The following is a 21280-nucleotide window of genomic DNA, read 5'->3' on the forward strand; positions in this document are numbered from 1 at the left end:
TTAGTATATGTTTCCTAATTTGGTTGTATCCTAAAATTGTATAGTTCCTAATCTAGATTTAGAATTCTTTCCAAAGCTAATTTTAGTAACTTCCTAATCTTGTAAAGAGTCTTGTATAAATCAAGCTTTACCCATGTATCCTAAAAGGGTTGTAGTATCCCAGGCTTAGCTTAGTTATTTGTTCATCTGTCATGGCCTTAATCTGAGAGGGTCTGAGCTTTAGGTACACTTTTTCTCCCATTGAAAACTCCCTTTCACTCCTTCCCTTGTCCGCCTGTTGCTTCATTTTGTTCTGCTCCATGGCCAGATCTCTTTTTAGTTGTTGGAGAACCTCCTGCCTTTGCTGGAGGTGGTCATCCATTGCTACAACATTAGTAAACTCCTGGGGCACTGGTAGTAGGGGGGTTTTGTATCCAAAGAGGGCCTCAAACAGTGACATCCGGATGGAGCTGTGGTGGTTGGAGTTGTACCACCACTGGGCTAAAGCCAACCACTTATGCCAATTCTTAGGTTGTTGGAAACTTAGGCACCTTAGGTAATTCTCTAGGCATTGGTTAACTCTCTTGGTCTGCCCATCTGTTTAAGGGTGGTAGGCAAACGACATGCTAAGCTTGGTCCTACAGACTTCTGTAATGTCTACCAAAAAAGACTGGTGAATACCTTGTCTCGGTCTAAGATGATAGTTCTAGGAACCCCATGCAGCTTGATCAAGGAACACCCTAGCAACCTCCTGGGTGGTGTAAGGATGAGATAGGCCGAGGAAGTGGGCAAACTTCGTGAACCTATCGACCACCACCAATATGCAGTCTCTACCCTCTAACTTGGGCATCCCTTTAATAAATCCATGGACACACTCTCCCAAGCTTGTCCTGGAATGCCTAAGGGTTGTAATAACCCAGGTGCGACCATAGTTTCAAACTTGCACCTTCTGCAAGTGTCACAAGTCATTACAAATTTGATCACTGCCTCCTTCAATTTGGGCCAAAAGAAGAGTTGCCTTACCTTGTGGTAAGTATTTTGAATCCTCGAGTGTCCTCCCAAGGGAAACCCATGTAGGGCCTGGAGGATCTTCTCCTTAGCCTACGGGCAGTCTCCAATCACTATCCTCCCCTTATACCGTAGCACCCCATTCTATAGTGTGTATCCCCTTTTGCTATTAGGATCTAACACCAACTGCTCCAGAGTCCCTCTGATCTGCTCATCTGAGTCATAACTACTGGCCACCTCTTGGTACCACTCTGGTATTAATGCAGTAATGGATGCTACCTCTCCTTTTCCTGAAACCGAGATAGGGCATCTGCCACCACATTGTCCTTCTCTTTCTTATATTGTATAATGTAATCAAGACCCATCAACTTAGCCATACCTTTCTTTTGTAGTTGTGTTTGGAGTTTCTATTACAGTAGGTACTTTAAACTCTGGTGGTCAGTCTCGATCACGAATTGGCCACCCTCTAGATAGTGTCTCCACTTCTCTACCGCCATTAAGAGTACCACAAACTCCTTCTCATAGATAAAAAATCCCTCATGCCTTGGAGCCAATGCTTGGCTAAGGAAGGTTATGGGCCTACCTTCCTGTGTTAATACACCCCCCACACCATTATCACACGTATCAGTCTCTACCACAAAAGTCTTGTTGAAGTCTGGTTGCCCCAAAACCGAGGCCTCGCTCATGGCTTGCTTCAACTGCCCAAAGGCTACCTCAGCTTCCAGTTCCCATCTAAACCCTTCCTTCTTCAACAACTGTGTTAGTGGCCTACTTATCACTCCATATCCCTTCACAAACCTCATGTAGTACTATGTCAAGCCTAGGAATCCCCTTAAGGCTTTGAGAGTGGTAGGTCTTGGCCATGCCTGCATGGCTGCCACTTTGTTTGGGTCAGTGCTAACCCCTACACTAGAGATAACATATCCTAGGTATTCGACATGCCTTTGAGCAAATGAACACTTTGACTTCTTAATGTACAACTAGTTGACTCTAAGGATCACAAAAGTAGCCTTTAAGTGTGTAAGGTGTTGGTCAAAAGTGCGGCTATACACCAGTATGTCATCAAAAAACACAAGGATAAAGCTTCTTAGGTGCGGTTCAAATATTTGGTTCATTAGGAATTGGAAAGTGGCTGGGGCGTTGGTAAGGCCCAAGGGCATTACTAAGAATTCGTAATGACCTTGGTGGGTTTGAAATGTAGTCTTATGGATGTCTTGTGGGCTCATTCTAATCTGGTGATAGCCTGCTTTGAGATCGAGTTTGGAAAAGATAGTAGCATCCCTTAGTTCATCTAGGAGATCTTCAATGAAGGGAATAGGAAATTTTTCTTTGACAGTCATGGCATTCAACTGTCAGTAATCCACACTGAAGCGCCATGAGCCGTCCTTCTTTTTGACTAATAGCACAAGGGATGCAAAGGGGCTGTGGCTGGGCTGAATTAGAGAGTGTTACAACATTTCTTTGACCATCCTCTCTATTTCTATTTTCTGTGTTGGGGGGTAACAATAGGCTCGGGCATTACAAGGTTCAGATTGAGGCTTTAGGCTAATGGAGTGGTGTGGGATCAGGGTGGAGGTAAGGTTTTAGGCTTTTTAAATAGATCATCATATTCAACCAAGAGTAAATTGAGCAAGTCAAGTTGGTTTACCTCCCATGTCTACTAGGGTGGACTGCTGACAACCAGCATCAGCTCACTCCTTACTCCTCCTCTTCTTCTTCCAATGCTTGGATAGAGAAGAGCTGGGCCACCATGTTCATCTTTTGCTTGAGGATCCTCTATAGCCGTCTCCTGTAATCATCTTACACATTCCCACTTCCTTGTTGCCCACCAATGCCATCCTTCTCCCTTCCTTTCCAAATGTCACCTCCATTCTATTGAAATCAAAGCATATGGGACTCACATGCTTCATCCAATTCATGCCCAAAACTATATCACATCCCCCCAAGTTGAGCAGCTTGAGATTTGCCTTGAAGTTTTCTCCCTGTATTGCCTAACAGCAGGCCGATTTACTCACCACTTTGCTTTTGTTTGCCACAGTCACCGTGAGAGGTTGTGTGTTGATCAGGGGACACTTCAACCTCTTGGCAATCCCTTCATCTAAAAAACTATGGGTGATCCTACTATCTATGAGGATTATCAACTTGTATTCCTCCACTCTCCCTTCCACCTTAATAATCTTATTATTGTCTAACCCTCTCAAAGCATGCAATGAAATCTCACCATTATCTTCCTCTCCTTCTTCAGGTGCCTCAATTATTTCTTCCTCCTCCACATTCTCCTCTTCACATTCCAGTAGAAGTAATTACTTCTTACATTGGTGCCCGGGGAAATACCTATCCCCACATTTGAAGCAAAGGTTAGCCAGCCTCCTATGCTCTATCAACCTATCCCCATGTGTTTTAGGGGCCGGGAGGGGTAAGCTCTTCATCCCCTACACTCCTCTGAAAACCTCCCTTCCTTGATTCTTCCAAATGGGGTCAACACATTGTGTGTTCCTCCTCTGTTCATCAGCCTCTGCTTCTTCATAAGCGCTTCCACTATTAGCTCATGTAACCTTACACTGTCGGTGGCATGCTTGAGGGTCTTTGGTTGTAGGACTTTCACCATAGGCCTTAACTCTTCATTCAGTTCACTTATAAAGCTAGAGATAAAATAAGCCTCCGTGAGGTAAGGATTATGGCTGAGCATCAATGCCTTTAACTCCTCAAACCTTCTCTGATAATCTGCCATTGATCCCCCTTGTCAAATCTTGTTAAACTCTTCCACAACATCGGCCATCCCTCTTTCTCCAAACCTCTCACATAATTCCTCTGCGAACTCAGCCCAATGGCATTCCTCCTTCACCTTGGCCCATCCTTGGTACCAATCATCCCCGACATCATTGAGATAAGCTACAGCTAGAGCCACCGTTTGCTACTCAAGAACCCCATACCACTCAAGGGCTCTCTCACACCTCCTAATCCACCATCTAGGGGTGTTACCATCAAGCATGAGGATATCCAATTTTGGCATAGGAATCCCCGAGTGGCCTTGGCCTCCAATTACCCCCTGCCTCCTTCCTACTGCATTTTCTCCCATTTCCACCGGCTCCTCTTCAATTTTAGAGGCCCTCGGCCTCCTTTGACTCATCCCCTGTCCAGGAAGAATCAGATCCACCCTTTCTCTAGGAGGGAAGTCTAGGGATAGACTTACCGAATGTTACCTAGCAAACATTACCATAAACCCCTGCACCTGCTCCCTAATCTGCACTCCCACTTCATCATGTATGTGAGTAACCTCTTCTCGAATCTAATTGACCGCTCCATCCAACTTGCGATCAATGGAGATGATTGCCTTGTGATTGCGATTGGATCCGAGATCCAATTGATCCACTCTCGCTTGCAGCTCCTACACCATAGAACCAAATTGTTGTAGTTGCATCTCCATGTTCTTCATCCGCGTACCTCCGCTATCTTTCAGAATTCACCATGATCGGAATTGGCCAGGACCAGCTCTGATACCAAATTGTTAGAGCTTAATGATTTGACGTAGGAATTCTCAAGATTTTCTTGAGAGTTATGGGAAATAGAACGGAGAGCAAGAGATAGAATTAGGGGGAAAGAACGAGAGAATTGAGGGGGAGAGATAACAAAGAATTGGAGGGAGAGAATTCCAAATTGGAAGTGATTTCATTCATGCCTCTCATCAGGTGAGATCAGTCTTATTTATACTGATCTCCCCACAATCAAATGGGAAATCTCCCACCCAAATGAACAACTTGCATCCTAACTACCCAGCGCCACTTGCAACAAGCATGTGTGCGTTTCCCTTTTCCCTCCTAATTTCTCAAATTACAATCAATTATTTAGGTAGTACATGACATAAACCTGTAAGGAATTAGATGATGAAGCTTGTAAATGATCAAAACTATAGGTTCTGAATTCACATTAATCTTCTCATAAACTTGATTAAGCAGATGGTTTGAGAAAATGTCCCAACCACTAAATGATGAAGTATCAAAGATTCTTGTTAAAACTAAAGCACTGTCGGTACCCAATAACTCACTCAAATACTCACCGAATCAACCACAATATATACACAAATTAAAAAGTAAAAGAAAGATAGAATTGAAATAAAAAAGATTAAACCACAAGTCTTGCACACCAATTTTACCCTGGTTCATGCCACGAAAATGGCACTACATCCAACAACTCCACAGAGAGAACAATCCCCTAAGAATGAAAGAAATCAGTACAATGAATCACTCGCCCTCTTTTACAACCCGAGTACAATTCTCTCAAAAGACTCCAAGAACTATCCTTCTCACAGCTCTCTCTCTTTATCACAGCACTCGTACAAGAGAATGAAATGATTTCTGATTGATGATCACAACTAATCCCTTGCCCTCATATTTATAAACTATGGGGCGGACCAACCTAGGGACATAATCGACTCTACAAAGTCTAAACTATTCCTAGTATATTTAGTTAATTACAAAAACATCTTGCACATTAATTGCCACTCAATCATCATCATAAACTCCTCTAATTTCTTCCGAGCTTCCAGCACACTTAACTCAAGCAAAACATCAACAAATCTCCACCATTTTGCCTCGAGTAAAACCTGGAACTTTTTCATTCTTGTTTTGCTCTCCCTGGAAACTTGAAAAATGATCAATCAAACAACATAAAATTGTAACAACCTTAAACAATGATACAGTTTGTACATGGGAACAACTTTAGTGAATATGTCAGGTGTATTATCATTACCTGCAACTTTAATCAGATCAATCTCCTTCTTCTCAAGAATTTCTCTTATAAAATGGTACCTAATGTCAATATGTTTAGTCCTCTCATGGTGGCTTTGATTTTTAGCCATGTGTATAGCACTTTGATTGTCACACTTTAGAATAACCTTCACATTATTTCCTAGGAGCTCACTAACTAAACCTTTCAACCACAATGACTCTTTAATAGCCTTGATCACTGCTGTATACTCTGATTCAGTAGTTGAAAGTGCCACAACTGGTTGAAGATTAGTCTTCCAACTAATTGTTGAGTTCTGTGAAACTTAATTAAATTCATTGACTATACACCTATATATATATATATATACAAATACAATGGGCCATGGGCCATGGGCTCTAACATAGGATTAACCCTAGACTATAACCACATAACTCAACACTCCCCCTCAAGCTGGAGCATATATATCATATGCACCAAGTTTGCTACAAATATACTCAATTCAAGGACCCTTGAGAGACTTAGTGAAGACATCTGCTAACTGATCATTGGAATTGACAAAATCTGTGGTAATACAGCCAGATAAAATCTTCTCTCGAATAAAGTGACAATCTATCTCGATATGTTTGGTCCTCTCATGAAAGACTGGATTGGAAGCAATATGTAATGCAGCTTGATTGTTGCAAATTAATCTCATCTGTGATATCTCCCTAAACTTGAGCTCCTGAAGCAATTGTTTTAACCAAATAAATTCACACGTTGCCAAAGCCATAGCACGATATTCTACTTTTGCACTCGACCTAGCAACAACCTCCTGCTTCTTACTTTTCCAAGATACTAGGTTTCTTCCAACCAGAACACAATATCCTGAAGTAGACCGTTTATCAAAAAGAGAAATTACCCAATCAGCATCAGAATATCCGACCACTTGAGTATGACCTTGTCCTCATACAATAGTCCTCTACCTAGAGCTCCCTTAATATACCTGAGAATCCGGACTACCGCATCCCAGTGGCTATCGCAAGGAGACTGTAAAAATTGACTGACAACACTGACTGAGAAAGAAATATCTGGGCGAGTGATAGTGAGATAATTAAGTTTTTCGACTAGCTTGCGGTATCTTCCAGGATCAGCAAGAGGCTCCCCCTGTCCTGGTAAGAGCTTTACATCAGGGTCCATAGGAGAATCTATAGGTTTACAATCAAGCATCCCAGTTTCTTCCAAAATGTCAAACACATACTTTTGTTGAGAGATAACAATACCAGAACTGGACCGAGTAACTTCTATGCCAAGAAAGTATTTAAGTAACCCCAAGTCCTTAGTCTGAAAATGATGGAAAAGATGTTTCTTCAACTAAATAATACCATCCTGATCATCACCTGTAATAACAATATCATCCACATAGACAACCAAGTATATACACCTCCCTTGTGATGTGTGTTTATAAAAAACCGAATGATCAGACTCACAACGAGTCATACCAAAGTCTTGAATGACAGCACTGAAACGACCAAACCAGGCTTGAGGAGACTACTTCAACCCATATAGTGAGCGACAAGTTTACAAAACTGCCCAGACTCCCCCTGAGCAACAAACCCAGGAGGTTGCTCCATATAAATCTCTTCCTGAAGCTCATCATGTAAGAAGGCATTCTTAATGCCCAATTGATACAACGGCTAGTGGCGCATAGCTGCTATAGAGAGAAACAAACGCATAGAGGACATCTTAGCAAGAGGGGAAAAAATGTCACCATAGTCAAGACTATAAACTTGAGTATACCCTTTGGCAACCATACGAGCCTTAAGGCGATTAACCTGCCCATCAGGACCCACCTTGACAGTATAGATCCACCGACATCCGACAAGAGATTTCCCTAGGGGTAAAGGAACCAAATCCCAAATACCATTGGAATGCAAAGAAGTCATCTCATCCACCATTGCTTATCGCCACCCTATATCAGAAAGTGCCTCACTAACAGTCTTAGGTACTGAAACAGATGATAAGGAAGACACAAAAGCACAAACAAGCGACGAGAGACGGTGATAGCTAAGAAAATTATAAATGAAGTGAGGATTGCGAGAAGAACAAGTACCTTTCCGAAGGGCAATAGGAAGCAGATCCTTAGAAGGCAGGATCACAACAGGTGGAGAGACTGGAGCAGGATGTGAGGCAGCAGGAGTCGCTGAAGTAGTAGGAGATATGGGAGAAGGCACAAGAACAACATCTCCACCGGGAGGAGACTGAAGCTGATGACGCCGATGATAAACCTGCAACGGGGTAGAAGAAGGAACAGGGAGAATAGGAGCAGGAGGACTCGCGGGAAGAGGGATTGCCTCAGAAATGGGTTGACACTCGAAATGGGGCGAAGAGTAGAAAGCAGACGACTCAAAGAAGGTAACATTCGCCGAAAGAAAATAGTGGCGGGTGTCGGGAGAATAACACCGATAACCCTTCTGAAGGCGAGAGTAACCACGAAAAATGCACTTGATGGACCGAGCAAACAATTTATCTTGACTAGGAGAGAGGTTATGGACAAAGCAAGTGCAACCAAAGACACGGGGAGGAAGAATATATAATGGTTGATCAGGAAACAAGAGAGAGTGAGGAATTTGATGCTGAAGAACCGATGAGGGCATCCTGTTAATGAGATAGCAAGCAGCAACAAGAGCTTCAGCCCAAAAGCGAAAGGGGACATGATGATGTAAAAAAAGAGTGCGAGCAGTTTCAATCAAATGTCTGTTTTTACGCTCAACAACCCCATTCTACTGTGGTGTATATGTACAAGACGACTGATGCAAGATCCCCTGAGAAGACATAAATGTAGCAAAGGGAATAGAAAAATACTCGGGGACATTGTGATTGCGCAATACTTGGACAGAGATATAAAATTGCGTTTTGATTTCAGCACAAAAGGATTCAAAAATTGAGAATAACTTAGAACGATTATTCATTAAATATAACCATGTGCAACAAGAATAATCGTTGATAAACATTACAAAATATTGAAAACCCAAAACAGACACAATACGACTAGGACCCTAGACATCGGAATGAACTAAAGCAAACGGGGACACAGCCCGATTATTGACACGCTTTGGAAAAGAAATGCGAGACTGTTTTCCAAGTTGACAAGACTCACAATGAAAAGACGACAAACTAGATAAACTGGAGACCATCTTTTGAAACTTAGCCAAACTAGGATGTCCCAAATGATTGTGGAGAAGAGCAGGAGACTCAGTCACCGAGCAAGCAACAGGCGATGTAGGAAGGTTGAGATGATAGAGACCCTGCGACTCACATCCGACGCCAATCATCTGTCCCGTACCGCGATCCTGGATAGTAACAGAATGATCATCAAAGGTGATAGAACAATTTAAGGCACGCGTAAGTTTACTAACAGAGACAAGATTAAAGGAACAATGAGGAAGATAAAGAATAGAATCTAAAGGCAAAGAAAGTAAGGGTTTGGCAGTGCCAACAGCTTGGGCAACTGCTTTGGACCCCATTGGCTAATGTTACAGAAGGTAAAGAAATAGAATTAGTAAAATGAGAGAATAAATTGGGATTACTAGAGATATGGTAAGAAGCATCCGAGTCCAGGACCCATGGTCCCAAAGAGGATGTCTGAGCGAGACAGGCAGTGGAATCACCAGAGTGGGCGACAGAAGCAACTGTGGATGAGGTTTGCTGGGACGTCTTATACTTGAGATACTCATCATAGTAAGCCCTAGTGAGAAGGACAGATTGCGGTGGATGACCATCAAAGGACTTAGATCAAGAACCATCAGCATGAGCAATATTAACACAAGGAGGGCGGCCATGCAACTTATAACATTGTTCCTTAGTATGCCCCCACTTGTGACAATAGTTACACTTGGGGCGTTTGCCCCGATTACCACGATCTCCTCCATGTTCGCCATTACTCTGAACTTGTGAAGCCATGACTGAATGATCACCTGCAGAAGAGGGAGGCATTGTAGGAACAGATGAAACCCGAAGAAAACGAAAATACACTTCATCCATAGTAGGTACAGTAGGACTAGCAAGAATCTGATCACAAACAGGAGCAAGCTCAGGACCAATAGCAGCAAGAGTACACACCATGAAGAACTTATCCCGCTGAGCTAGATCCTCTACAGGAGTCTTACTAGCAGGTAACAAGGAGTTAAATTCAGCTTTAATAGAGGCCATCCGACCAAGAAAATCAGGAAGAGTCAAACCCTGTTGTTGTAAACTGAGCAGATTAGACACCATTGAATACAGGCATTGAATGTCATTAGTGTATAATGCCTTGGCTTGAGCCCACAATTCACAGCACGTGGTATAGTTAGTATAGATCGGATGAAGAGAGGGATCAATTGACTGTCATAGGAGACTGCATAACAGAGCATCAGCTCTCTGCCACTCAGGTTTATTTGTGGTCACATTCTCGGCCTTTGTAGTTAGATGATCCTGTGAACTTTGAGCCATACACCATAGTTCAACCGCCTTGGACCAAGAGATATAATTGGAATTGCACATCAATTTCTCAGGCTGGAGAAGGAGACAAAATACCAAAGAAGGAGCCAGAGAAGGAGACAAAATACCAGAGAAGTAGCAATTTCTCAGTGTACCAGCCATGTTGGACAAAAAAGAGCCCTACAAGATCAACAAATCTGGAACAAAAGGGTTAAATAAGCCAAAAACTAAATGCTAGATGATCCAGCACAGAGAATGAGGTGTGGAGGCGCACTGGAGTGACGGCAGATGGCGGATGCCGATGACCGGCAACCGTGGATGGCGATGAAACCACTGGGGCTGGGATGGACTGAAGGAGGCGAGTCTAATGGTGAAGACGACGTCGCGATCAGAGCACTGGTGAGAGAGATCGGAGCAAAAACGTCTTCGTGAACAATGTGAGAGAGACGGCGCATGGCGGCACTGCGACAGCAATGGTGACGTTCCTCCGGGGATCAACAGATCGGAGGTCGACGAACGCAACGACGGTGGTGGTGTGCATGATCGGTAGCCGGATAGTGAAGACTCGCTGCTAACCAGTAGCGCGAGCGGCGGAAATGCAGTGGGCTGCGACGACGGTGGCACGACAGGCTATGGCAGTCGGTGGCGACACGACCGACGATGGTTGTCGGGGATGTGGGCAGCGACGGCGGCGGCTAGGGTTTGTATTGAAATCTAGGGTTTGTATTTTGGCTCTAATACCATGTGAAACTTAATTAAATTCACTGACTATACACCTATATATATATATATATACAAATACAATGGGCCATGGGTTCTAACATAGGATTAACCCTAAACTATAACCATATAACTCAACAAGTTCCATAATTGAAACACAAGTCGGTGGAAGACCTTCTCCTATCTATGTTTGATGCATAATATGAATCTGTATAACCTATAATATTCAATTCTTCTAATTCCTTAGCTCCACCATAGACTAAGACCTTATTAATTGACCCCTTTAGTTATCTAAACACACACTTTACAACTTTCCAATGTTCCTTCCCTGGATTAGCTATGAATCTACTTACCACACTCATGGCATGGGCTAAGTCCGGCCTAGAACACACCATAGCATACATAAGGTTGCCAACAACATTAGAATAGGGAATTCTTTCCATTTCTCTTAGGCTCTCTTCATCTGTTGGAGATTCGGCATGCGATAACTTAAAATGTTGAGCAAAGGGTACATTTACCACTTTTGAATCCAACATGTGAAATTTCCTTATGATTTTCTCTAGATAGGCTTTTTAGGATAGCTGGAGGATTCGGTTATGTCTATCCCTAGTAATTTCTATCCCTAAAATTTTCTTAGCCTCACCTAACTCTTTCATCTCAAAGGCTGACCTAAGTTTCAGCTTTAAACTTTGGATTTCAGCTGGTGAAATAAGCATGTCATCTGCATATAACAGGAGGCAGATTGCTACTTTAGAGGAAATATGCCTAAGGTAGACACAACAATCAAATGAGCTTCTTTTAAACCTTTGACTTATTATAAAAGAATCAAATTTCTTGTACCACTACCTAGGAGACTGATTTAGTCCAAATAAGGACCTCTTCAACAAGCAAACATTGTCCTCTTTTTCCCTAATTTCAAATCCTCTAGGCCGATCCATTACAATTCCCTCTTCTAACTCGCCATGGAGGAATGTGGTGGTAACATCCATTTGCTCTAGGCATAGGTCTAGATGGGCAGTCATAGCTAGAAAGGTTCTTATGAAAGTGTGTCTCGCAACTGGAGAAAACACTTCGTTGAAATCTACCCCTGCTACTTGGGTAAAACCCCTTGCTACTAGCCTAGCTTTATACCTAGGCTTAAGGCTATCTCCAGCTCCTTCTTTCACTTGAAATAACCACCTACAACCTACAATTCTTTTTCCCAAGGGTCTATCTACCAACACCCAAGTCTCATTCTTTTTCAAGGATTCCATCTCAGCTTTCATGGCAGCCAGCCATTTCTGAGATTCCTTTGAGTTTATAGCCTCTTCATAGGACTAAGGCTCTTCTCCAGCAATCTCATCAGCACTTAGCAGTGCATATGCCACCAAATTAGAAAAACCATATCTCACCGGTGGCCTACTAACTCTTCTTTGCCTATCTTGGCTTACATTATACTTTTCTTCAATTAAATCTCCTATTGTACTTGATGAACCAGCATTGTCCATGTGCTGGTCTTCATCAGAACTCGATGAATCCCTCACATCTATAGATCTGTCAAGGCTATTTCGGCTTGAGGATCCTTCACCGGTATTTGGCTGGTCCTGAATAGGTTCTAAGGGAGTATCATATGCAACAACATCATCCTGTTGTTGTTGTTCAAAATTTACAACTTTTGCCTTCCCTTTCTTATCCTTGTACTCCTTATCTTGATTAATAAAGGAATTCTCATCAAAAGTTACATCTCTACTTACCATGGTTCTAGCATTTATTCTTCTAAGTTCCACAACTTATACCTTTTAACCCTGATGGATAACCAATAAACACACACTTCTTGGCCCTAGGTTCTAATTTACCTTGTTTTATATGAGCATAAGCTATACACCCTAAGAAAATCTAGGTTTGGCTTATAATTATTCCACATTTCATAAGGTGTCTTAAAACCTATGGCTGATGAAGGTGACCGATTTGTCACATAGGCTACTGTAGCAACAATCTCTCCCCAAAATGCTTTTGGAAGCCTAGCATGAAACAACATACATCTCACCCTCTCTAGAAGGGTTCTGTTTATGCGCTCAGCTAACCCACTTTGCCTAGGGTTACCGAGGGCAGTAAAGTGTCCTAGAATGCCATTCTCTTTACATATATGGGTGAATTCCTTATTACAAAATTCTAGGCCATTATCAGTCATAATGACCTTCAATTTTACACCCATTTGGTTTTCAGTCATAGTTTTGCAGGTCTTAAATGCATCAAAGGTATTATCTTTGGATTTCAAAACAAAGACCCAAGCCATTCTAGAGTAGTTATCTATTATAGAAAAGAAATACTTAGCTCCACCATGAGTTAGGGTTTGACTAGAGCCCCATTAGTCCGAATGAACATATTCAAGTGGGCCTTTAGAGGTATGGAGTGCCTTCTTAGGGAACTTTACCTTCACAAATTTTCCACAGATACATGATTCACATGTCTAAATCTGTCACTTTACTGGAGCCTAAAATCCCTTGACTAACTAGTTCTCTAAGCCCTTGGACACTCATATGAGCCATCCTAAAATGCCATAGCTTTGTGTTCTCATAGGTCTTATTTTCCCCTACAGCCACATCCCCACATAATGCGGAAGCTATCACAACAAATATCCCATTTTTCAGGACTACCTTCATACATACAAGTGATCCCTTAGCTACCTTGAGAACATCACCATGGCCACTGTAACTATAGCCACTCTTAGCTAGCTCTCCTAAGGAAATCAGGTTCCTCTTTAAGTCCAGGACATATCTTACTAATGACAGGGTCTTGACTGACCCATCAAACATCTTAAGCTTAATGTCCCCAATTCCCTTTATGCTACACTCTTGGTTATTCCCTAACAAAACCTTCCTCCCATCAATGTCTTTATAATTCAAGAACCATTCTATATGGGGTGACATATGGAATGAACAACCGAAATCTAATACCCACACCTCTCTATCCGAATGACTTGATACCACAAGTGCATTCGAGCTATCATAGTCAAATTCATATGTAGAGTTTGAGAATTCTAGTTTGCCTTCATCTAAAAAATCCTACCTTTTCTTTGGGTAATTTTTCTTTATGTGCCCTTCCTCATGGCAGTGAAAACATCTAAAGTTTTTTCTACCACTTCTTAACTCTGATCGAGCATTCCCCTTTGCCTTAGGGTCTCTCTTTTCAGATCTATATCTAGTTGTAAGGGCATCCCCAGCAGATTTCTTCATTTCTACTTTCCTCTTAAGGATATGGTGTCCCTACCATGCTTTAAAATGTCCACAAAATGCTCATATGACTTAGGTAATGAATGCAACAGAATTAGGGCCTTATCCTCCTCTTCATATGATATATTTAGGTTTTCCAAATCAAGGCATAATTTGTTAAAATCATCAATATGGTTTTGGAGCTTTTGCCCTTCTTGCATTTTGAAAGTAAAGAACTTAGCTTTCAAATATAACCTACTCGAGAGAGACTTAGTCATATATAGATTTTCTAACTTAGATCACAATGCCTTGGCAGTTTCCATCTTGGACACTTCCGTTAGGACTTTGTCCCCTAGACTCAAGATTAGGGTATTAAAGGCATTTTCATAGATTTCTTGCCTGCGACTATTTGCTTTTAATTTATGTTCATTAGTAGCAGTTTCAGGCAATGGTTTTTGGGGTTCTAAGGCTTCTTTTAACCCTAGGTTTCCCATCAAGGCTTTCATCTTTATCCTCTAAAGTCCAAAATCGTTAATGCCATCAAACTTTTCAATATCATACCAAGCAGCAGGGGCCGCAGAAGCCATGGTAGAAAATTATTCTATAGGTTTCTAAGGGTTCTTGGTGGTTCTTAATTAAGTGGTCTGGCTCTGATGCCAAATTGTTAAAACTAAAACACTATCGGTACACAATAACTCACTCAAATACTCACTAAATCAACCACAATACATACACAAATTAGAAAGTAAAAGAAAGACAGAATTGAAATAGAAAAGAAGATCAAACCACAAGTCTTGCATGCCGATTTTACCCTGGTTCATGCCATGGAAATGGCACTACATCCAGCAACTCCACTGAGAGAACAATCCACTAAGAATGAAAGAAATCAGTACAATGAATCACTCGCCATCTCTTACAACCCAAGTACAGTTCTCTCAAAAGACTCCAAGAACTATCCTTCTCACAGCTCTCTCTCTTTATCACTACACTCGTACAAGAGAATGAAATGATTTCTGATTGATAATCACAACTGATCCCATGCCCTCATATTTATAAACTATGGGGCGGACCAACCTAGGGACATAACCAACTCTACAAAGTCTAAACTACCCCTAATATATTTAGTTAATTATAGAAACATCCTGCACTCTAACTGCCACTCAATCATCATCATAGACTCCTCTAATTTCTTCTAAGCTTCCAGCACACTTAACTCGAGCAAAACATCAACAATTCTCATTAATTTCCAAGTTATCTAGTGAACCAGCATCATACCACTTCCATTATTTTTGTACTCTCATTTCTCCACTGTTGAAAAAGTCATAATAACATCAATCCCCATGTTCCCCAAACAAATCAATCTTATTAACATGTATAAAATTCTCTTTAAATGTATATAATGTTATCTAAATGGAAAACAAGCAACATACTATTTAATACATAATTAAAATAACTTAATATAACATTAGAAATGTCACTGGTTAGCGGGTAAAAGTGGAGAAATTTTTTTTTGTTGAGAGCAAAAAGAGTAATATAAAGGATAACGTCAACCCTCTATCTACAAGTTTATACTTTTAGATTAGATAGTAGTTAACAATTTAATATAGTATTAGAGTAGGCAAAGGTACTGAGTTTAAATCTCACTGCTAACCCAATATTTAAATTGTTGCATGTGTTCAGACCAATTTTATAGTGAATCCTGACCACACACAAGAGGGCTTGTTAATAGTAAAAATAGTAATATAAAAGATAAAGTTAACTCTCAATGTACAAGGTTAAGCTTTTAGATTAGATGGTGGTTAACAATTCAATAATTTTGTCTCAATCTCAGCCAAATCGTAAAAACCCAACAATAGTAATTACATATAAATTATACAACAGAAACTAGATTTTGCATGGAGTGCTTTTATAGGAGCTTCAAGTGACAACTAAGAAACCACCAGACCACATCTTAAGTCTTGCCTAGCAAGTAGCAACCTAGAAGGAAAGAAAAATAAATCCTTCCATTTGTACCAAACGCATGGAAGTGTATAATATCTTGAAAACACCAATCCATATGCCAGGGAACTGTACTAAACTATTTGCAGATTGCCTAACACAAAAGTGCCATAGAGTCCATGGTCATTTCAAAAATCACCACAAAGCCTCCACAACATGTAAGGTAGTCCAAAAATACAATGCTAACCCTGACCATCCAGAAGAAATAATTTTACTACACATTGTCATATTAATCAATCAAATTAATCCCCTCCCCTACCAATCACATCAGGAAAAGTTATATTAACAGAACAGATATCCCTCCAACATAAATTTAACAAAGCAAATATTCATGAGTAAATCAAAAACTAAACATAAATGAAAAGCAGTTCTGTGTCTCTAAAGTAAAGGCCAGGAGTTCCAAATGGAAATGAGCATACCCCCTCCTCGCGTTGTTTCCTCAATTCTTGAAAACTTTCATAAGCTTTTTCCCGCTTCCCTGTCAGATCTGTCAGCTCCACTTCTAGGGATTTAGTTTCTTTTTCTATGGCCTCCTTTTCATCAGTAAGTTGTTTAAGCTTGGATTGAACTACCTGGTGTTCCTTTCTGACTCCATCCAGATCGACTCCCATGAGCTACAATGACAAACAAATTTACATTTAACAACAAATAACTACATGGGCACTATTAACAGTAGCAGATATTCATTTAGTAACATATGTAGGGAATCATCTTACTTTAACCTGGTCCTGAATGGCTTCTTTCTCACCCATTGAATCCTGAATCTTTGCCCTCAAAGAATCATTAGCAACTACTCTTTCCCTAGTCCCATCAAGCTGTTTAATTTCCCTCAGGAGTTGCTTCTCCTCAGCAAGTGGGATACTTTCATGTTGTATACGATAATGCAAGCTTTTGATCTATTTTTAGCATTATTCAGAAAGGATAAAATCAATGCTGCTTCATGTATGTAATAGAAAAATTCTAGTTAACATAAGAATAGGCAAGGAGTCCATGCAGCCAGAACTTGCAAATCACATGTTAAGAAGCTTACAAGATTATTTAGCTCTTCCTCAGAAGAACATAGAGCAACATTCTTGTCTCGGTTAACACTGTTTGTGCCACGCAACTTGCCTAGCGCCTGCTGCAGGGGTTCAATCTCTTTTCTCTTCTCATTCACGACTGTCCAGAACTGCTTATTCTCGATGCTTAGAGGCTTCAATTGTGCAATCACCTCAGCTCGATCTGACTGCAGAGATAGAAGTAGAGGATGCAGTAATTCAAACATTTAGCCAGTAAGCATTGTTTGACCAAATTACCTGTCTGATGCTTCAATGAATAGCTTCTTTGCGATCAATAGTTCTTCATTAACTAATTTGCTCATGCTTTGTCAAGTGTCAAAGTAGATATAAATGAAATAATGTAACAATAGATATAGTAAAATCTACTTAAGCTTTACTAAAAGCTCCTTTAGAGTTATTTTATAAAAGAACCAAGTTCAGATTTACTTTGACTAAATTACCCTGGCAAATATTTTTAAATGAAAAAACAAAAATTTATTCTAAAAGCAGAATTAACATGCAAGACATTCAGGGATTTTATGTTTCAGAAAGAAAAATTATTTAACAAGAATAATTTTCCTTTGTGATATCTGGGTATGTGTTTTATTGTAAGACATTCAATATACATAACCTGGTAGTTAGACGATTAGACTACAAAAGGTAAAAGAGCTCTAGTTTGAGCACCTATTCATGAAGATTAGATAGCTTACTCTCACCTAATCATCTATTACAATGATCTCTTTTGTATTAAAAATTCTGAATTATTATTATTTAAATATACTTTAATCATACAGACCAAAATTTGTTTAGTCATGAAATGATGATACTTTTTGAGTTCAGCACATCATTCCAATTAATCCAATGGTAAGTTCAAGAGTTTGTTTAATTGCACAAGTAAAAGGTCATGTTTTTCTACAAACAATTTGATTGTCAATGCAGGCATATGTATCAGAAAAAGAAATATAATTCTTCTTACCCTTTTTGCTCTTAGTTTCTCAATAAGCTGAGACCTTGCTTCAGTTTTCTTTTGAATGTCTTTATCAGCCTGATCCAACTTGGCTTTCAGTTTTGGGTCCTCATATGATCGATACTTGATAAAATAAAAAGAATGGATCTGATTAGGTGCAGGCCATTCATCAGCTGCATCTTTAGGTAAATTTGCCTCAGAAGCATTGTTTCCTTCTTGAGTTTTTTGTTCATCGATACCTTGAGAGCCAACCTTCATTGGTTCACTAGGCCTAGATCCCTCATGCACTGTCCCGTTTTCTTTATCATGTGCCAAGGAGTTGCTATCTTCATTCCCAGATTCCAGGGAAACTGGGGCCAACTCTGATTTGACAGTCTCGACATCCATATTTTCCATAGGAAGTTAACAGGAAAACACCCTTACAGGATCCAAATCCTTTGGGAAAACCAAAACATCACAATATCAAATAAACAGGAAAAAGAATCTGAGAAACTAATATCATAAGTCAGAAAAGGCCTTTTTCCCGTGGTCTTGACAACAAACTATAAACTATTAGGAAAATTTGAACTCGGATACTAAGTTCTCTGACTGAATTATTGATCAAGAAATATCCATGGCCATGGTCTTCAAACTAATATAGATCAAGAACAGGTCAATTCTTGTCATCTAATCAAAGATCTTTGATCAAAAGACGAAGTCAAGGCAACTGAAAGGAAAGAAAAAACACCATGGCTTGAACAACTAGAATAAAAAAGATGGTGCTAGTTCAAATCAATAACAAAATCGTTCACAAGATTTGAAGAATCACTGCAATTAGATGTCTATGCAACTGCAACTGCACATGCATTGCATACGTCTCTTAAACATATTACCCAACAAGGTATTTAGCTTATCTGAGTCATTCAACCAAATTAAAATCCAAAACAACCCATCAAAAAGATCAAATTTTCAACAGAAAATTACCAGAATTTCAAATACCCAACACGCATAACTGAATTACAAATTGAAGCTTCCTCAAATAGGATCAAGATCCGGCACCGATCAAACGAACACGAATGCAGCAAATGCAAAAGGCGAAAGGGGGAGAATAATAAAAAAGTGGCAGAGAAACAGCAAAAAGAGAAAAATGGACGAGAATTACGGATGATAAAGGGGGCAGAAGGGCGGAGACTCACGGTTATGGCAAAAACAGAGGCAGAGAGATCTTCACGAGGTCTCCCCTTTTGGCTGATCAGAGGCAACTACAAAGCAAGTTAGATCTTCTGAAAGATCAACAGTTTTACCAATGAAGAAGATACATGGAGAGAGAAAATCAATGTAGAATATACTCTATGTTTGTATTTTGGAGAGAGAGAGAGAAAGAGAGAGAGATCCCGCTACGATTACGAAGAGGAAAACAAACGAAATGCCTAAATAGAGCAGTAAACGGGGACAGTTTTGATCCCGGTTCTCAAAATCGGAATGGGTCGGCCGATCCAATCAGTTAAAAGTTGGAAATTGGTTCGGCTTACTATTTAAAAAAAAAAAAATAGTCGGAACCGATGAATTGGGATGGTCCAACCAACTTAACTGGTAAAGCTTTTGTTTTTTTTATTTTATTTTTATTCTAAAATATAATAATAATTACATATAACATTAATTACCAAAATAATCCCGGTATAACACTTATAAATAGAAATGCCAAATGAGAAGGTGACTCGTGAACCTACTTGACTTTACTCATCATTTATATAGGGTTAGGTCAAATTTAACATTTTTGGGTTTATAATTTAATTTATTGAGTTGGGTCAAATTTTAATTATTAATATTTATTTTAATAATTATAATAATATTTTAAAAATTATATAGGTAATGTCATGTATTCACAATGACATTTGTTATGTCCAAAAAAGTGGCCACAACCCCAAGATAGGCCCAAGAAAAAAAGCCTAAGGAAGGAAGCCAAGAGACTTTCCCAACATAATAGTCTCTAGGAGACACTCCCGAAGGCCACAACCATCTTTTAAGGGCCTTTCTCAAGTACCTTACAAGTCTCTCTTAAGTTCAAAAATATGTTAACTTACTTCTAATATCTTTGTTTAAAAATCTAGAATAAATGATCATGAAAGTTATGGATATTTTTTCACCTGTCAATTTCAATTTCTATAAATAAAAGAGTGATTCATTCAGTCAAGAAATAACTAGAACTTTACTCGAACTATATTTATCTTTTTTTTTTTATACTTTTTCGTAGAAACTAACTAGGAGGATTGTAAAACAAGACATCATCTATATGTTCCATAGTGAGCATTATCTCAAGGTTATGGAACCAATTAGTAAAGTTTGGGCCAGTTAGCCTATTTGTATCTAGAATACGAGACAATAGATTAAAACTTGCCATTTTATATGCAGAAAATAAATATAAATATTAGTATTGTATTGTTGTAAAAACATCATTTAATTAAGGACTTTCAACTAAATGAGTATTCCCACTATTTTTTTTTAAATCCTGCTCTTCCTAAACAAAAAACGTAATCCTTCTAAAAGATCCAATAGCAAGTGGTCGAATTGTCTTTTATATAAATACTCCTCACATTTTAATTTTTGGAATACTTACATAATTGAATAGGCAATACTTGTCACCACATCATATGTGGAGCTCGAACTTTGCCTTCTAATCCACTATAAACCTCACATTTTAGTTATTGGCCTAATGGATAAGTTACATCCCACCCATTATCTAGTTAAGGACAATAAGTTAACATCACCATCCCTTACATTTTAGTTTTTGGTTAGGTGAGACCCGTTGAACACTACCCATCACATGGTAAATAAGAGAAATTAAATAATTTTTTATGAAATGCACCCTCACATTTTAACTATTGGACACATCCAATTAGACTAATGAACCTCTACGACAGTGAAAAGGCACGATGAATCAGATTCACTGCTTAAATCTAATATTGGTTTTGCACATAGGAAGATTTTTGAAGCTTCTATCATATCAGTCTCATCATTAAACATTCATCTCATTATACATCCAATGCATAATAAAATGAACAACATGGATATAAACATAAAAATAAACAATATAAAAATTAGAATGACCATAAGCTTATGCATAGAATAAACTTGAGTCTCTGAGGTTTAAACTATGCCACACATCACATCCAACTTGATATGACAAACTACGTGGCTTCACCGCTTCTTTCTTGAGG

The 21280-nt window shown here is 39.6% G+C and overlaps 1 protein-coding gene across 2 annotated transcripts in view; it reads right to left on the bottom strand.

Annotated features, from left to right (window-relative positions):
• Positions 1–19519, bottom strand: part of LOC127812033 (proton pump-interactor 1-like) — a 43379-nt gene extending 23860 nt beyond the window's left edge. The window contains exons 1-5 of one of the 2 annotated variants that reach the window (XM_052352295.1): positions 19047–19519; positions 18093–18518; positions 17110–17304; positions 16796–16975; positions 16499–16693 (exon numbers count right to left, since the gene is read on the bottom strand). In XM_052352295.1, coding sequence (XP_052208255.1) covers positions 16499–16693; positions 16796–16975; positions 17110–17304; positions 18093–18479 — 957 coding nt within the window. In that variant the 5' untranslated portion in view covers positions 18480–18518; positions 19047–19519. The remainder of the gene's footprint in view (positions 1–16498; positions 16694–16795; positions 16976–17109; positions 17305–18092; positions 18519–19046) is intronic. The other variant, XM_052352296.1, reaches the window with a different exon arrangement.
• Positions 19520–21280: the final 1761 nt, after the last annotated feature.

This window comes from Diospyros lotus, chromosome 10 (assembly GCF_014633365.1).
Source record: "Diospyros lotus cultivar Yz01 chromosome 10, ASM1463336v1, whole genome shotgun sequence".
Classification (NCBI taxonomy): Eukaryota; Viridiplantae; Streptophyta; class Magnoliopsida; order Ericales; family Ebenaceae; genus Diospyros; species Diospyros lotus.